Here is a 20,178-nt window from a genome sequence, read left to right as displayed (position 1 = left end):
TTAAGCTCTTTATCTTTTCTATTTTTCAACAAAAACAAGCAATAAATCATTGTAAAATAGGGAAGGGAATCTTTAGGCACCTCATGAGCCGATACATTTTTTTTCTTTAATTGATCTTATTAATAAAACTTAAAATATTTAATTACATAATTATAATTAGGCATACTTATAATAATTACACATTAAAAAACTAAATTAATGCAATTACATGTTAATAATTTTAACAAATATAGCTTCAAAACAAATAACAAAGAGGGAAAAAAATATTACAAGCAATAAACAAAGAGTGCTTTCAGTATTTAAGAGTAGGCTGTCTGAACGTGTTCATCTCTTTTGAAATTATAAGATGTGGTTTGTCCTGTTTGTTTAATAACTGACTGTGTCACATTACCGGTAAATTCGCGTCATAAAAGCATTTTGAGATGTAAACGTACATTTAACCACGTAGACTCGCTCACAGCCGCATGCTCAAATGCTCTTCGCAAAACGCACGTGAGTATTTGAAATTGAAAGCAGCTTCTGTCGGTGATTTTCATATTTTTAATATATAAGCCAACTGCATTCCAAGACATATGATGCCTTCGTAGAACATTTGTTAGTAAAATACCGGCGGGCGAGACCGCGCACTAACTTACTGAAGTAACATCACGCAGACCGCGCGTATCTCATATCTTGCGCAATGAAGCCTGAATGTCCTTGTAACTCGCTTCAACTTTTCCGAACTTTATTAAAGATTATTTCTCGTAAGGTTCGAGTGGTGTCGTGTGTGTGTGTGTGTGTGAGAGACAGAGGAATTAGAAGCAAGCAGAATACGGTTGTTTATAAAGCACGCGCGTCGTACACGTCTGTGTTTAAAACTAAGCTCAGACATATACAATACAGAATCGTTGGAGAGAATCTATAACACAATATAACATAAATTAAACATAAACTGTTATTTCCTGTAGCCAGGTCTATATGTGTCCATAGACTGTAAAAAATAGTATATGTCGCGTGCCAAGTTGATGCTTCATCTGTAAATCAGACTGGTTTACTCTCGCGTGTCACGTGACCAGACTATAATCGCAGCTTTGCGGTTTAAAAAATCGCATTTCATCATATCGCGATATTATCGCAAATGCAATTAATCGTTCAGCCCTACTAATTATACAGCAAAATTACTGTGATTTAATTATATAAGTGTATAGTCTGTTTGCGCTGCGTGTTTGAGAGTGAACTCTCACACGATCAGCTCGTGATCCGGTGCTTTACGCGTCTCAGTTCACTCAGTGAGTGAATGCAGTGACCTCATCTCTGCACGAGCCGTGAGCTCAGCGTGCATATGGGAACGAAACTGGAACCATTACGCATTATTTTTACATTTGCATAATTTTTGTGGGAATATGATTGCAGCATTTCACTAGATTTGTAATGAGACGTTTTCACAGAAACTGTAGTTTTCCGCCAAAATAAAATGCTTGCAAGTGAAGAAATTAGAACAAAAGTATTGTATTTTCCCCTACTGTAGCATAAGGTAAAATAATATATACTTATGAATTTTTATTTATTTTACAATGCATTCGTTTTTACAATTTATGGCTGTTACTGTTACTGTCATAGAAATAATAATAATAATAATACAAAATTGAGTTTTGAATTATTACGTTTTTCTTCTACTCACTATAGTACTGTACTTTATTAATTTGTTTATGTTAATCCAATTTTTATTATTCATTTTAATCAATTTATTTTTAATTGAACTTTTACAATTCATTTTAATCTATTTTTAAAATAAATTTTCTTCATTTATTAATATCAAATGCTTATTATATTCTAATATTTGTTTTCAATTTATTGTATTCATTTATATCTTGTATTTATATCATTTTAATTAGCATTTTATTGTATTTTTTATTGATTTTAATCCTATTTTTTAATGATTTTAATCAATTTTTTTAATGATTTTAATCTATTTTTTATTTATTTAAAACATTTTTACACTGTTTTTCCCTGAACATTTCCCATCTGAAAACCCCAGCTTTATGCACATACAATAGTACGAAATGTTGTGCATTTACACTGTGAAACACAAATTCACTAAACAATTGTATAACTTTTGAGCACAGAATTAAAAATTGAGTCATTGATAATTTTTTCCAGAACATAAACATCTGTATTATTACAGACCGGGCTTTATTAGCAAAGCTCAGCGCTAACTGGCCACTGCTATTATTAGCGTGTATATAAGAACGCGGGCGGCAAACGCAATTGTATTAAGAAGATGACAGTCATTTATCAAATGCTGAAGAAGGATGTTCAGCATCCAGATCCGCAGTCAAAAGAAAGTGAATAATTAGTTTAGCGAGCACAAATAAAACACACACTATCAGCAGACATAATTAATTATGAGCCGCTCCACCTCATCGGCTGCTTTATCCAGGAGCGCTTTCTTATCCGTGGATCTGAAGGCTTCCAGTGTGTTGGTGTTGTAGAGCGTTCCCGGAGCCGGACAGCAGCGAGCAGGAGTGGGTCCATCACTGAAACACAACAGTCATACACTGCATTATATGCTTTTGGGTTAATTACATACACTATATGCAATATTCAGTACTCTTATCATTATAAGTGGAACAAGTAATATATACTATTTGCAGCCCTCATTTGTTATATTCATTTTGTTTTGAAAAACTTTAAAAATCATATTGTTCAAAAAGTATTGTTGTTTGTATTAATATTTAATAATGATATTTATCAATTCATAAATATCACATATCATATGTTTTTTGGGGGGTTGCACCATAAGCATCAAGTTGTTAACATGCATCAATAACTGTTGAAATTAACATTACCTCAAATTAATAAATGCTGTAGAAGTATTGTTTATTGTTAGATCATGTGAACTAAAGTAGCTAAATGATATGGAACCTTATTTTAAATCAAATTAACTTATATAGTAATATTAGAAAAATTAAAGTCACTTATGTCTCAAAGTCTCTTCTGCTCATCAAGGCTGCGTTTATATGATCAAAAATACAGTAATATTGTGAAATATTATTACAAGTCCAAATAATCATTTTTTATTGTAATATATTTTAAAATATAATTTATTCCTGTGATTTTAAGCAGCGAATCAGAATATTAGAGAAATAAAGCTAGAGATTCAGATTTGCATCACAGGAATAAATTACATTTAACTATATATTCACAAAGAAAACAGTTACTTTGAATTATAATAATATTTCACAATATTACAGTTTTTTTTGTGTTTTTTTTAAATGCTGTCTTGAACATAAAAGAGTTGAAGAGACTTCTTTATAGAAATATTCATTGTAGCTTTTATATATATATATATATATATATATATATATATATATATATATATATATATATATATATTTCTCTGTGTGTGTGTGTGTGTGTGTGTGTGTGTATACTGTATAATATAATATAATAAATATAATAATATATGTACACACACATATATTATGTAAACACAAACTTTTATGTTAGATATGATTAATCACGATTATCACGAAGGGCTCAGCCTCCCCGGGAAAGTCTATTCCAGGGTACTGGAGAGGAGAATCCGGCCGATAGTAGAACCTCGGATTCAGGAGGAACAGTGTGGTTTTCGTCCTGGTCGTGGAACACTGGACCAGCTCTATACCCTCTACAGGGTGCTGGAGGGTTCATGGGAGTTTGCCCAACCAATCCACATGTGCTTTGTGGATTTGGAGAAGGCATTCGACTGTGTCCCTCGCGGCATCTTGTGGAGGGTGCTCTGGGAGTATGGGGTTCGGGGCCCTTTGCTAAGGGCTATCCGGTCCCTGTACGACCGGAGCAGGAGCTTGGTTCGCATTGCCGGCAGTAAGTCAGACTTGTTCCCGGTGCATGTTGGACTCTGGCAGGACTGACCTTTGTCGCCGGTTCTGTTCATAACTTTTATGGACAGAATTTCTAGGCGCAGCCAGGGGCCGGAGGGGGTCAGGTTTGGGGACCACACAATTTCATCTCTGCTCTTTGCGGATGATGTTGTCGTGTTGGCCCCATCAGACCAGGACCTCCAGCATGCACTGGGACGGTTTGCAGCCGAGTGTGAAGCGGCTGGGATGAGAATCAGCACCTCCAAATCCGAGGCCATGGTTCTCAGTCGGAAAAGGGTGGTTTGCCCGCTTCAGGTTGGTGGAGAGTTCCTGCCTCAAGTGGAGGAGTTCAAGTATCTGGGTGTCTTGTTCACGAGTGAGGGAAGGATGGAACGGGAGATTGACAGACGGATCGGTGCAGCTTCTGCAGTAATGCGGTCCCTGTACCGGCCTGTCGTGGTGAAGAAGGAGCTGAGCCGTAAGGCGAAGCTCTCGATTTACCGGTCAATCTACGTTCCTACTCTCACCTATGGTCATGAGCTGTGGGTTATGACCGAAAGGACAAGATCCCGGATACAGGCGGCCGAAATGAGCTTTCTCCGCAGGGTGGCTGGGCGATCCCTTAGAGATAGGGTGAGAAGCTCGGTCACTCGGGAGGAGCTCAGAGTAGAGCCGCTGCTCCTCCACATCGAGAGGGGCCAGCTGAGGTGGCTCGGGCATCTTTTCCGGATGCCTCCTGGACGCCTTCCCGGGAAGGTGTTCCGGGCATGTCCCACCGGGAGGAGACCCCGGGGAAGACCTAGGACACGCTGGAGGGACTATGTCTCCCGGCTGGCCTGGGAACGCCTCGGTGTCCCCCCGGAAGAGCTGGAGGAAGTGTCTAGGGAGAGGGAAGTCTGGGCATCCCTGCTTAGACTGTTGCCCCCGCGACCCGGCCCCGGATAAGCGGAAGAAGATGGATGGATGGATGGACGATTAATCTATTTGACAGCACTAATATGTGACCCTGGATCACGTCACCAGTCACATGTCGCACGGGTATATTTGTGGCAATATCCAACAATACATTGTACGGGTCAAAATGATCGATTTTTCATTTATGCCAAAAATCATGAGGATATTAAGTAAAGATCATGTTCCATGAAGATATTTAGTAAATTTCCTACCGTTAATATATCAAACATGTATTTGTGTGAGTGAATGCAGCACAATCGCCAACAGTAATGCACAACTTTAAAGGAGATTTTCTCAATGTTTCGATTTTTTTGCATCCTCAGATTTCAGATTTTCAATAGTTGTATCGGCCAAATATTGTTCTATCCTAACAAACCATACATCAATGGAAAGCTTATTTATTCATATGATGTATAAATCTCAATTTCAAAAAATGTACCCATGTGACTGATTTTATGGTCCAGGGTCACATGACCCTGGACCATAAAATCAGTCACATGGGTAAATCTTTTTAAATAAGCTTGGACCCAGAAACTGTATTCCTTACATCAGTAAGTCACCATGAAATCAAAATTGACAGTTCTCGTTATTATATGGAATGTTGCAGTATTTATTATAAATGATAATATTATTAATATTATATATTATTAATCCCTCTTTTCTCAATATATATATATATACTGAGAAAAAGAGGGATTCAGACGGTTATATGAGGTCAGCTTTGCCAGACTTCGGCGCTGCCTGTGCAATTACTCACCCATTATAAATGTTAAATTAATCCTACTGAAACAATCCTTAAGGATTTAATTGGCAAGAAAAAATAACTAATTTCACAAGTAACAGACGTGATATTGGAGCCATTATCCAAGGCTTTGAGAATAACCAACTACATTACATGCTTTTAATACGCAAAACTTACGCTTCAAATGCGCTGAACTCCAGTGTCAAGCGTGTCGGCAAGCCATCAGGATCCCCTGCAATATATCACAAAACATCTGCATTATATCACAAAACATCTGCATTATATCACTGCTTAAAGGTGCATTACGTACTCTCAGTCACTTTCGGCTGTGGAATGAATAAATGAATCATCTGTGACACAGCATTGCTACGGCAACTGTAATTCAACACTTTTGCATGATGTGTCAGTAGAAATCCAAGAGGAAATGCCATATTGGTTGTTTAGGAAGTGGAAGTGAAACACAAAGGTGTTCAGAATAGCACACTACTATTCTATTAATATTCCTGCGGTGTTCAGCATGTAGATTGTGTGCAAAATGTACATGTTTTTTATGCATGCTAAGTTCAGTTATAAATACTGATGTCTACGGCAGAGATCAAAATAGAGTAAATAACAATTACATCGTTACACCAGTAGGTGGCGACAAGTGACTGATAACATTTTTATTGTCGTTGAATCATTCATTCAAGAGATTCGTTCACGCGGATTCATCCAGTAATGAAACAAGTGAAGTCTTTATAGGCCCTATTTTAACGATCTGAAACGCAAGTATGAAACGCGAAACGCAAGTAACTTTGTGGGCGGATCTCGGGCGCTGTTGCTATTATACCGGCGGGATAAATGACGCAAATCTAAAATGTGTTGGTCTGAAGTAGCTTCATTATTCATAGGTGTGGTTTGGGCATAAAGTGAAATAAACCAATCAGAGCGTTATCTCACATTCCCTTTAAGAGCAGGCGCGCTTGTTCCATGGCGGATTGCTATTATAACGGCGGATTTGCCAGACGCACGCCAGGAGCGGTTCACAGCCGAGGAGACCGACGTTCTCGTCAGGGCCGTAAAACACAGAGAAGTGACATTGGGGATGGAGAAACACACCCAGATTAGCTTCGGTTAAACAGGCGGATAATAATTTGGGTAAATGTGTAAGCTAGATTTATGCCTATTTTATTACATCTTCATGGACACCACAATGATTTCCCTCGTGTGGAATATTTTTCCTTGTAATAATGTATGGTTTGCAAAAATGAGAACTGCTGTGTCTGTGTAGATGAGAGAAGCAAAGTGTGTGTGTGTTGTGCACACGCTACATTATGGCCAAGCATGCGCTCTTAAAATAGCCTCTGAATAACGCGCCACTGACTTTAGACGAGGTTTCTCCTGGTCTGTGGCGGAATTGTTTTCTGAAACTGCAAAATAGCATCAGGGAACATCTGCGCCGGAACACGCCTCCTCTTTTCCCTGAACCGCCCCCGGGAGCGCAAGTTCATTCCCTAATTTACCGACGTGCGTCTGTGGAGGGAAAAGTCCGCTGTGCGTCAGGTGCAAAATAGGAATGATACATGCGTCGCTGTACAAAGTCAATTGCGCTGGGTGCAAGATAGGGCCCTGTGAGTCATTAAATCATTCATTCAAACTGATTAAAAAAAGAATTCAAATAAATTAAATGTTTTAAAAGGACTTAAATAGACTAAATGTTTTAAATAGACTTTAAATAGACAATTAGCATTTTATCAGAACATTTAGTAAATTACGTTGTTTTGTTTAGTTCAGAATCACACAAAAAATTGTGATTCTCAAATTATCCAGAATCGTGCAGCTCTAATCCCTGAATGACCTAGCCTGGGAAAACCCAGACAACTTCCGGCAAATTTCGATTTGCTCTACAGTAGTCTGGCAAAGAGCTCATTCAAGCCCATTTCTAATCCCTCGAAATCGCGGCACCAATCAGAAACGTTGGGGCGGGCTTTACACGATGACAATCGCTCTGATTGGTTTTAGGTCTATCCAATTGCGCAGGCCAGGCGCAGCAACTTTTAAATGCATAATTATATTAAAATTGCAAACACATGAGGACAGTCTCCATGAAAGACCCACTGGCAGATGAACGTGCTGCTACATTTCTCTCCGAAACGGTAGGAAATGAAATTAGATTTAATAGAGGATTTTAACTGTGACGAGATGATTGACAGGGCAGTTTATGTGACAGGACGCACGCGACAGATCCGTCCGATAAAGATGACGAAGTAGTATGTCCCAAAGCTTGCCTACTTTTTTGCTACACATTCAAAAGTAAATACCATTTCTTCACAAAAAGAGTACATACTTTTATGGCGTAGTGTAACTTAGGCGAATTGGGACGCAGCATATGGCTTTACACATGACGATCGCTCTGATTGGTTTTAGGTCTATCCACTTGTGCCCAGAGGCATTTGAGCGACGTCCGTTGGTGACGCCCCTTTGGAAATGAGTTATTAATGAAGCTTTGCCAGACCATAACTCAGTTACTACTGAGAATGGTCTGGTTTTAACCAGGCTAGGAATGACCTTCTGCATTTATCAAAACCACACTATCGCTCCATCTTGAACACAGCTGATGTATTCAGGAATAAACTGCTTGTTTCCGAGTCCAAACACTCTTTCAGATGCCAGAAACAAACAGCAAACGCTGCTAATACACACTCACTGTGTGCTGTAATAAAACCACAATATATCATCATCCTAACCTTTAACTCCATACCAAAATCTCAGACGGCCAGACAGTGACTCATCTTTTATGAATCTTTCAAATGTTTATTTCTGCGCCGCTGTGAGAGACTGTAGTGTAAACCGAGTTTTAATAAGCTTGGACCCAGAAACTGTATTCCTTACATCAGTAAGGTCACCATGAAATCAACATTGACAGTTCTCGTTATTATATGGAATATTGCAGTGTTTATTAAAAATGATTTATCAGTGCACATCATTATTGTTTTAAAGTCCCCCTGTGGTCAACAATTTCATCCCTTAAAACTCATCTTTGATCATCAAAATGACATATTTAAATGTTTTTCCCTTAAAAAAAAAATGCCTTAAAATATCTTGACTGTAACTCGACACGCTCGCCTCATTTAGTATGCGCGGTTCAATGAATATGCAAATGAGCCCCGCCTCCACTCACTCACTCAGCTCAGAGATCCACTGGTTGACGATCACACGTTGATCTGATTGGTTACAAGGTAGTTTGTGACGTCAGAAACACCAGCGATTTCAAAGCGTGTGTTTGAGACTGTCTTTGGTTCACTGCAGTTTTAAGGAGGAAATACTCAGCAATGCTGTCGACTTATGAACTTACACATGGTTTGTCTTAAAGCAGATTAAAAACACCACATAGACACATAAACAACATTAAAAGCTGGATCTTCACCTCAGGGGGACTTTAAATTTGAAATTGGATTATGAGAAAGGTTTCAACATTATTACTAAAACAAAACACCTATTTCACCGTAAACATTATTTATTATTTTTTATACAGCAGTTAGTTCTGGTTCTCGACTCTGATTGGCTGAGAGTCTTATCTAGCATATCACACGGAAACCGTCTCACAGTGTGTATCACTCCGCGTGTTTCTGCCGGATCTACACTGGCAGCATTTCTCACAGAAAGCATCAATGGTGGAGGTGAAAACGAAAACCCACTGTATTTTTTCAAGTACTACCGTTATTGTGCCACATAATGGAGTTTTTTTAGGCGAGAATGCAGTGGTTTAGACCTCATAAGCGATTTTAATCGCTTTCGGAGATGTGAACTCCTGGCCATTAGCGCTCATATACTTCAGATTGACTTTCGTTTAAGTGGAAGCTCTCCTGGCTGCATATCAGGCTCATAATTATGTGGCTGAGGTCCGTCATACGAGTAAACATTAACAACTTCCTCAGCGTCTGAACTCTCATTGCGATCCATTGCTTTCGTATTGTTTAAATTGGCCGCACTCACTCCCGTTACGTCACTTCCAGTTTGACCTTTTTCAGAAGCAGAAGTAAAATTCTCACCAAAGCGACTCCGGAAGCCTTAATAGCGTATTTATAAGTATATATTTAAAGACAATCTAGTTCCTACATTATTTTTCTATACATTGACTCACTGGGGGCTCTAACCTGCAATATGCCCGTTAAAACATGTTAAAAACAGACATATAAACACCAATAAAAGCTGGATTTTCACCACAGGGGGACTTTAAATGCATGTTCCCTCATAATGTTGAATCAGAATAAGTTCCTCTTGCAGCATCTCTTCTCTTCTCTGATGATGTGGGCGGGGATTTAACCTGTCACTCACATGAGATCAGCCAATAGCAAACCACAACCATCCAATCAATTCCCCACAGACACAATCAAGCCCCGCCCACATCTGTTCTTGTTCTGGGAGCGTTTCACTCGGATATACGACACAATAGAGAAGAAAAGACCAGCGAAACCTCCCACACTCACCGTTATAGTAATAGCCTTTGATGTTTTTGGGACTTTCATCTAAGTGGTAGTCGTTGAGTTTCTTCTGGGTGAGTTGATGCCAGAATCCGGCCTCCAGGGCGCTGGAGAACGGGGAAAACTGCAGTTTCGGGGCGGCCGTAGATCCAGCTGCCATCAGGACTGATGTTTGATTCTTCACACACTGCCATAAGAGACAAGACACAGAAAAATGAGACTGAATAATGCACATACAAGTATTCTGCCCTGATTTTAAATATATATATATATATATATTATAATAAAACAAAAGTCCCCCTGTGAAAATCCAGCTTTTAATGTTGTTTATGTGTCTATGTGGTGTTTTTAATATGCTTTAAGACAAACCATGTGTAAATTCATAAGTCGACACCATTGCTGAGTATTTTCTCCTTAAAACTGCAGTGAACGTTTTTCACTAAACATTTTAAACGTTTTAATATTTTGGTGATCACAGATGAGTTTTAAGGGATAAAATTATGAACTATACAGGGGGACATTCTAATGTACAGTGATAGCATGACAAGAATATATATTGGATACATCAAAATAAAATACAATAAAATAAAGTAAAATATACTCTTAAAATATAATCCTCAATTCTCTTAGCCTGATATTATTTTCTTATAATAACACATTTAAATTCCTGTTAGATTCGAAATGTGGAAGTATTGAAAAAGTAGTTCCCTTTTTCCCACTTCAACGGGCTTGTCTTTCTATATTAATAAGACATTTAATGTTGTACTAATCTGACAACACGTCTATACAACTTGTCAACATAATAAAAGTAAAATCTGCGTTCTTTAGGATTGTAATGTTGGTAAATACTGTCTGCTTCGTTAAAAAGCATTGCGTCTCTTTCAGTGTGTGTTTGTTTGTTTTAACAGACTGCAGTAAAAAGCACGATATTTGACATATATGATCTGTGACAATCATTGTCATGTAAATGATAAACACAGAGTCAAAGCAGCAACAAATACATAGCATGGAAACATCACTTACCAGACAAACACTTCCTGGTTGATGTCATGTGACCACGGTCATCCCACACGCATGCGCAGTTGGTTTGTTTTGGTATTGCTAAAGAGCTTACAAATGCTTAACGTTTATTTAATAATACGCAAATCGACAGCATTAAATACGTGGTGCAGCTTTCGCTGGTGTAACGACCTTGAAATGCTTTATCTTCAACATTTTGACATCTTTAAAACAATGCTCAGTGTTTAACCGAAGAACAGGTTAGCAGACACGCTTTTCTGCTAGCTAAATGTTTTAAAGCGTCATATTATCCCGCATTCATAAACAATGAGAAAATGTTGGCGAATAACGTTACCAGCTGCTTACACGGTTTAGATGACCGACAAACCTCTTAAGGAGAGTGTCCAAAAAGAGTCTTATGGTGCCAAAACCATCGAATAAAAGACAAAACCCCAAAACAAAAGGAAAACACAGACAAGTAGACAAGAAAACACGGACAGAAACTTATAAACGCTGTTCCTTTTCATTGTTAACCCTATGAAAGGTGAATGAGCTGGTTTGTCATGTGCACAGCAGACGATCAGTGAACGAGCCAGAAAAACCAGCTGATGCCTCAGATATACTGACACACACTTACTGAACAAGCTTTCCTCAGATATACACACACTTACTGAACAAGCTTTCCTCAGATATACTGACACACACTTACTGAACAAGCTTTCCTCAGATATACTGACACACTTACTGAACAAGCTTTCCTCAGATCTACTGACACACTTACTGAACAAGCTTTCCTCAGATATACTGACACACACTTACTGAACAAGCTTTCCTCAGATATACACACACTTACTGAACAAGCTTTCCTCAGATATACTGACACACACTTACTGAACAAGCTTTCCTCAGATATACTGACACACTGAACAAGCTTTCCTCAGATATACTGACACACTTACTGAACAAGCTTTCCTCCGATATACTGACACTCTTACTGAACAAGCTTTCCTCCGATATACTGACACTCTTACTGAACAAGCTTTCCTCAGATATACTGACACACACTTACTGAACAAGCTTTCCTCCGATATACTGACACATTGAACAAGCTTTCCTCAGATATACTGACACACTGAACAAGCTTTCCTCAGATATAATGACACACTTACTGAACAAGCTTTCCTCAGATATACTGACACACACTTACTGAACAAGCTTTCCTCAGATATACTGACACACTGAACAAGCTTTCCTCCGATATACTGACACACACTTACTGAACAAGCTTTCCTCCGATATACTGACACTCTTACTGAACAAGCTTTCCTCCGATATACTGACACTCTTACTGAACAAGCTTTCCTCAGATATACTGACACACACTTACTGAACAAGCTTTCCTCAGATATACTGACACACTGAACAAGCTTTCCTCAGATATACTGACACACTTACTGAACAAGCTTTCCTCAGATATACTGACACACTTACTGAACAAGCTTTCCTCAGATATACTGACACACTTACTGAACAAGCTTTCCTCAGATATACTGACACACACTTACTGAACAAGCTTTCCTCAGATATACTGACACACTTACTGAACAAGCTTTCCTCAGATATACTGACACACTGAACAAGCTTTCCTCAGATATACTGACACACTGAACAAGCTTTCCTCCGATATACTGACACACTGAACAAGCTTTCCTCAGATATACTGACACACTGAACAAGCTTTCCTCCGATATACTGACACACTGAACAAGCTTTCCTCCGATATACTGACACACTGAACAAGCTTTCCTCCGATATACTGACACACTGAACAAGCTTTCCTCCGATATACTGACACACTGAACAAGCTTTCCTCAGATATACTGACACACTGAACAAGCTTTCCTCCGATATACTGACACACTGAACAAGCTTTCCTCCGATATACTGACACACTGAACAAGCTTTCCTCAGATATACTGACACACTGAACAAGCTTTCCTCAGATATACTGACACACTGAACAAGCTTTCCTCAGATATACTGACACACTGAACAAGCTTTCCTCAGATATACTGACACACTGAACAAGCTTTCCTCAGATATACTGACACACTGAACAAGCTTTCCTCCGATATACTGACACACTGAACAAGCTTTCCTCCGATATACTGACACACTGAACAAGCTTTCCTCAGATATACTGACTCACTTACTGAACAAGCTTTCCTCAGATATACTGACACACTGAACAAGCTTTCCTCCGATATACTGACACACTGAACAAGCTTTCCTCAGATATACTGACACACTGAACAAGCTTTCCTCCGATATACTGACACACTGAACAAGCTTTCCTCAGATATACTGACACACTGAACAAGCTTTCCTCCGATATACTGACACACACTTACTGAACAAGCTTTCCTCCGATATACTGACACACTGAACAAGCTTTCCTCAGATATACTGACACTCTTACTGAACAAGCTTTCCTCAGATATACTGACACACTGAACAAGCTTTCCTCCGATATACTGACACTCTTACTGAACAAGCTTTCCTCAGATATACTGACACACTGAACAAGCTTTCCTCCGATATACTGACACACTGAACAAGCTTTCCTCAGATATACTGACACACTGAACAAGCTTTCCTCCGATATACTGACACACACTTACTGAACAAGCTTTCCTCCGATATACTGACACACTGAACAAGCTTTCCTCAGATATACTGACACACACTTACTGAACAAGCTTTCCTCAGATATACTGACACACTGAACAAGCTTTCCTCAGATATACTGACACACTGAACAAGCTTTCCTCAGATATACTGACACACTGAACAAGCTTTCCTCCGATATACTGACACACTGAACAAGCTTTCCTCAGATATACTGACACACTTACTGAACAAGCTTTCCTCAGATATACTGACACACTTACTGAACAAGCTTTCCTCAGATATACTGACACACTTACTGAACAAGCTTTCCTCAGATATACTGACACACTTACTGAACAAGCTTTCCTCAGATATAAGGATTTTGAGTTGACATCTTGCAATTCAGAAATTTTTTTTTTTCAATGAGATAATATAGTGCAATTTTGTCTTTTTTTCTGGATTCTGGGTTTACATCTCGCAATTCAGATTTCTTTCCCCCTCAGAATTGTGAGTTTATGTAGTGCAATTTTTTATTTTATTTTTACATTTTGAGTTTACGTCTTACAAGTTTTACTTTTTGAGTTTAAATCTTAGCTATATCTCACAACTGCAAGAAAAATGTCAAAATGACCTTTTTCTTATTGCGTGGCAGAGACAAGCTTCCAGGCTTCAGTCTCAGTGGAGTCGAGCAGCGTCCAGCTTCTGTAGAGTTCATCGGGCTGTGATTATTAACTCCTAGGCTAATCTAAACGAGATGTGAAGCCAGAAATTCAAATCACTTTTAGTGTAATGCATTTGCAATGGAAGACAATCATCCAGGAATGTGGGATCACAAAGAAATGATACCAATATGAAACTGTCAGTGTGAAGTTTATCATTCTTAAACATTGTGCATGTTCACATTTAAAGTAATTTCTCGACTGGAAATGTTTCACAATATTTCAATAAAGCAGTCTTTACCACAAGATATAAAGTATGTTAATAATGTATAAACACAAGTTCATCTATCCAGTAAAGTCGCACTTAAAAAAAGACAATAACCTTGCAGATCAAATAAGACTTTTTAATGAATCATTCATAATAATTCATAATACTATACACTATATAATAATAATGGAAATGTTTAATTTTAAATGGTTTGGCATCCAATATCTGTACATCACTGTACACACTTCTTGATTTTTGTTTCCACTATTTTAACGATTTGTAAAAGTTGAATGACTGTCTGTCCATCTCAGATTTCAGGGTGAAGTTTAAAGGTTGTCCGCCTTATTGTTCAACGGGGAAGTAAGCTGTTTTCTGTGAATGTATAGATTCAATCAGATTCAGGTTCATTAGCCGTTATAGGGAAATAACTGGAAGAATAACAAAATGTAAATTATAAAAAATTAAGAATAATGAAATGTAAATGATTTTATTAGTCAGATGATCATGATTTTTCAGTATTATACACACTGTGAGTATATTTTAGCACCGTTTGTCCTCTGCTTTTGACGTTTAGCAGAAACAGTGACGGACTTAATAAGCTTAATAGGTTCAGTTGATAGGAATTAAATTGCATTATATGTCTAATGGACCTCATTTCCCATGTACACTCCTACACAGACCTCACTGCCACGAGAGATGAATGCAGCATTTCTCACAATAAAGATCCGCAATATTGGAAATAGAAGACATTCTACTCTAAAGAAAAGATTTTTATGGAAAGACTGGCATTTTTGTTCAACCAATCACGAGGTTTAACAGAAAGTGACAGGCCCTAATTGAGGACTGGCAATACGAACTGTTAGAAAAAAATGAAATATGAAAGAGACTAAGCACTGCACTTATTATATGCACGTATTATGAATAGGATAATTGCTTTCCCATAACTTGAAGCCTTTGTAGTCCATTTCATCATCACATGTTTTGTATGTGATATAGAGGCAGTTTCACGTGACCGTCTTACATTGTTCATCAACCAGAGGCATACATGTCTAAAAAAAGGTATTAAAAGGGTTTGTCTTCACATTTTGCAGTTTAATCAAATAATGAGTTACATTAGATGTTGCAGTTTTGTTTAAATCATCACTCTGTCCATCATTTAAGTACTTTTTTTATTTTTATTAAAACAAAGATGAGTTGAAATGCATTGCACTGTAAATCAACCAGGAGTTCCATGAATACAGGCAAATTTGTGGATATAGTATACATAACATAGACCATCCTTTAGTCGCACGCCATTCCCAACAGACTTCATTATGGAATTTCACCTGTACAGTATTTCCCAGCTCTGTGAGGATATTGTGCGTCAGCGCCTGACCAAACTAGATTTAATTAAACTCCCTGTTATATATGTATGCACTGCACATGCTACTTCAACATAATTAATGTCAGGGCATTTCCAGACAATATTCTACATTAAAGGTGTCCTATTATGTCCTTTCATGAAGTCTTAATGTTGTTTCAGGCTCTACTAGAACAGGTTTTCCCGCTTGAATGTTGATTATTTTCCTCATATTCTCCATTGTTGCGGCTCCTCTCTTCCCAGTCTGTCAGTAACGCTCTGTTTACTTCCTGTCTCTATGAAGCCCCTCCTTCTGAAAAGCACACTGTGTTGTGATTGGTCGAGCGCTTCCAGTGTGTTTGGGAAATGTCCCGCCCCTTACCATAACCTCCAGTTTTACACACTACTAACTAACTCAACCAGGCCCCAACCCTTTATTCTGCGCATGAATTATTCAAATGAGGGAGAAACTCAAGACTACACTGGAGGCGTTTCAGGCGTTCAGAAACACTGACACTGATATAGAAATGGTTGTTTTAATGAGCAACATAGGTGCTTCAATACAACCAGTTTCAAAACACTGTGTTGAATATGTTTTTAATGTAATCTGATGCAGATTGCAGACGTGTCAAGCTGACACTCAGCAATAAATAACAAAATGGTAACACTTTACAATAATGTTCATTAGTTAACTACATTAGTTAGCATGAACTAATAATGAACTGCACTTATACAGCATTTATTAATCTTTGTGTATGTTAATTTCAACATTTACCAATACTTTATTAAAATCTTGTTAACATTAGTTAATGCACTGTGAACTAACATGAATGAACAATGAACAGCTGGATTTTTATTAACTAACGTTAACAAAGATTAACAAATACAGTAACAAATGTATTGCTCATTGTTAGTTCATGTTAGTTAACTAATGAACCCTATTGTAAAGTGTTACCAACGAAATTACTGAGAAGATCACAAGCACGGCAGAACAACCGATGTACAAACATGTCACAAATGGATCAGATCTCCTTATCTATCAATATAAAAAATCTTTTTGAACACCCTTTTGAAGTTTTCATTGCACAGTGGGTATATGAAGGGATTGAGAGTGGAGTTGATGTACCCGAGCCAAATGGTGAACATATGAAGGTCGTGATGCACACAGGTCTCGCACAAGGCCATGACCATGAACGTGATGAAGTACGGGATCCAACACACCATAAACACACCGATGATGAAGCCCAGTTGCCGGGCGGCTTTACGCTCCTTCCGGATCCGCATGCTATGGATGCTTTGCTTGGACTGTTCGCAGAACTTCTGCCATGTTTGTTTCGCGGGGAGCGAATCGTTGGCGTTTAGCGGCGGGTTGTTCTCGGCCCACGGTGACGGTGGGGATGGAGGCGTGTTATGAGTATAACTGTGAGTATCCACCGTCTGCTCACCTTCACTGATGTTCCCCACGGAGTTTGGCACTAGCACATTGCAGTCATTCACATTTATGAAGGTTTCGGTGCTGTTCTCCGGTTGCAGAAAGGCGAGAGATAAAGATGGCGGGCATTCGGCGATCGTTTCCCCATCATTATCGATTTGAAAGGAACTTTCAGGGTCTTGAAATTCGCTCTTTCTAATGCGTTTCGAAAGTCTGAACATCGGTTTCTTCTTGTAGCAACTCTTCCTCTTCGTCTCGGACAAGGAATCAGGGTTGTCTTCCTTATTGTCTCTCGGCTGTTCAAGACTGTATTGATCCAGAAGACCCTCGTTTTGAGAATATGCCTGATTCTCTCCCTCCGAGGCTTTGGTTAACTTTAACTGAAGTCCGTTCGCCAGTGTGTCATCCGCTTCGGTTTTCACCATGGGACCGGCAAAGTTCTCCCACTCCCTGTAATGATCCCGGACCGCGATGAAAATCTGCGAGTAGAACAGAAGCATTAGAAACGAAGGGATGTAGAAGTTAAGAATGGCGGTCAGAACTTTAAACCACGTCACTAAGCGAAAGTCCGTGTCGCACTGGTTCTCCAGTTCAGGTTTCCGATCGACCCGGGCAAACATCCGCCAGCCGAGGATAGGAACGATCCAAGTCATTGAGAGAAGCCACGCACTGCAAATCAACAGTGTTGCTCTCCCTCGTGTCCGGTACTTCAGATACTGTAACGGGTGTCGTACGGATCGGTATCTGTCCAAGCAGAGGATGAACAAACTGAAAATGGACGCCGTGCTCGCAACATAATCCATGACTAACCAGAACTGGCAAATAACGTGACCAAGCTTCCACTCGTCCTCAAGAAGGTACACCAGATTCAAAGGCATGACTGTGGCCCCGACTATAAGGTCTGCTATCGACAGGCTGACGATGTAGAGATTCCCAACCGTGTGTAAAGTTCGTTCCTTTCTCACGGCGAACAGGACCAGCAGGTTCATGATGACCGTCAGGAGGGACAGTGTCCCGAGGAAGATCCCCAGCACCGCATTGTTCATGTGATGGTGGAACGGGACAGACGTGTTGGTGAGAGTCGTGACATTGGGCTCGGGAGGTTCGTGAAGGATTCGCTTGACTTGGCTGTTCGTGGCGGTGAGTATCGTAGTGGCCTCCATTGGGCAGTCCGACGTGTCACATGACGTCAAAGTTGTGAGAAAGCACATAGTCCCTTTGGGTTTTAAAATTCATATCCAAATGGGAGTTTCTGGAAAACAAAATCAAAGAGAATGCATCAAAGTAGTGCATTGAATTATTGTGCGCACACTCTTAACAATAAAGGTTTCCGAAAGGGGGTTTTCACAGCGATTTCACATTCTTGGTTCCTCAAAGAACTTTCCCCTGACAGCAACACAGGGCCTGTTTACACCTGGTCACTTCATGTGTTTACTCAGAACGGATAGCTATCCGATCATGAAAAAAAAAACAGGTGTAAACGCCCTCCGAAACGCATTCGAGACAGATTTAAATCCCATCGCTCAAACCACATCAGGAGTTGGTCTGACGAAACTACAGTAGTGTAAATGCATCTGGTTGTTGAAACCACATATGTACATTTTACTCCTTCCAAAATGTTAGAAAATAAAAGTGTGAGAGCGCTAAATATTACGGCGCTACCGCAACGCGCATCGCCGCAGATGAATCTGTGTATCTCTTCAGCCAACACGCAGACCGCAAATAAAACAGAGCAAGTCGCAGATGTTCAAAACACAATCATCTTCATTAAACGCAGTGACACTATGAACTTACAGTGCTGTTGATGCGCTCTCCTTTTGCGGTATTTGATCTTGAGATTAGCTGATGATCAATAAAATGCAGCTCATATCTGTTGCTTTCGCTGACGTGAAGTCCGTTAAATCTGCATATAGCGCGGGAATTGAAGATCGGATTTATATCCGTTTTGCGGAGGCACTTTTATGAGGGCAAGTGTAAACGCAACCGTTTTAACAAATCAAATAGCTATACGATCACGCATGAAATGACCAGGTGTAAACAGGCCCAGAGTGTCGGCCCAGATCCGGCCCACATCCACACCTACCAGATGTGGGCCGGATCTGTGCCGACACAATGTTGCTGTCTGGGTTCCTTGAACTAGGCCTATGTTTTTCTTAGGGGAGTTTCAGGCCCTGTTTACACGAGAATGCTCGCGGGTGAAAAAGTAAAAATATTTTATCAGATGTGCCTTTCGTTTAGACGGCAACAGCGTTTTTGGGGCTTAAAAATGCAAAAAAGTGAAACCACCCTCCAGAGTGGAAATCTTGAAAACGGTCCACCGTCGTGTTCCCGTCTAAAGAGTAAAAACGCAAAAGTCTGCTAGACTGCTAGGTTGTACGCAGGCACGTGGACTTGGTGTTGTTGTGTGGCAGTGCCACCTAGCCGCCTGGAGTGCATACTACATTGAATTTCACACACTTTTGCGTCACCATATGCACGCAGATTTCCCCCCATAACGCTCGTCTAAACAAAGAATAAAAAGTGATAACGCAACACCACTTTTGCGTTTTCTCTTCAGATCGTTTCCGTGTAAACATAGCCTTAATCTCATCTGGAGATTTGTTTCAGATCCTGGTGCGTTTTCTCCCTTAAAGGAATAGTTCACTTAAAAATTTAAATTCTGTCATCATTTTCTCACCCTCGACTTGTTTCAAACCTGTGTGAATTTCTTTCTTCTGCTGAACACAAAAGAAGATATTTTGAAGAAAGTTGGAAACCAGAAATGATGGACCCCATTACTATTTTTTTTTTCCTACCATGGAAGTCAATTT

General features: G+C 39.4%; 2 protein-coding genes across 8 annotated transcripts in view; both read right to left on the bottom strand.

The window, feature by feature from the left end:
• Positions 1 to 11,608, bottom strand: part of atg7 (ATG7 autophagy related 7 homolog) — a 114,573-nt gene extending 102,965 nt beyond the window's left edge. For 3 of the 7 annotated variants that reach the window (XM_082156422.1, XM_082156423.1, XM_082156424.1), the window contains exons 1-4: positions 11,025 to 11,608; positions 10,008 to 10,188; positions 5,716 to 5,770; positions 2,399 to 2,516 (exon numbers count right to left, since the gene is read on the bottom strand). In XM_082156422.1, the coding sequence (XP_082012548.1) occupies positions 2,399 to 2,516; positions 5,716 to 5,770; positions 10,008 to 10,161 (327 nt within the window). In that variant the 5' untranslated portion in view covers positions 10,162 to 10,188; positions 11,025 to 11,608. The remainder of the gene's footprint in view (positions 1 to 2,398; positions 2,517 to 5,715; positions 5,771 to 10,007; positions 10,189 to 11,024) is intronic. The other 4 variants (XM_082156425.1, XM_082156426.1, XM_082156427.1 and 1 more) reach the window with 2 other exon arrangements.
• Positions 11,609 to 15,775: 4,167 nt separating this feature from the next.
• The window catches only part of hrh1 (histamine receptor H1), a 7,140-nt gene continuing 2,737 nt past the window's right edge, over positions 15,776 to 20,178 (bottom strand). The window contains exon 2 of the mRNA XM_082155110.1: positions 15,776 to 18,620. Within this exon, the coding sequence (XP_082011236.1) occupies positions 16,969 to 18,579 (1,611 nt within the window). The 5' untranslated portion in view covers positions 18,580 to 18,620 and the 3' untranslated portion in view covers positions 15,776 to 16,968. The remainder of the gene's footprint in view (positions 18,621 to 20,178) is intronic.

This window comes from Leuciscus leuciscus (assembly GCF_965113295.1).
Source record: "Leuciscus leuciscus genome assembly, chromosome: 23".
NCBI lineage: Eukaryota > Metazoa > Chordata > Actinopteri > Cypriniformes > Leuciscidae > Leuciscus > Leuciscus leuciscus.
Note: the sequence above shows the minus strand (reverse complement) of the source record. Positions and strands in the feature narration are given on the sequence as shown.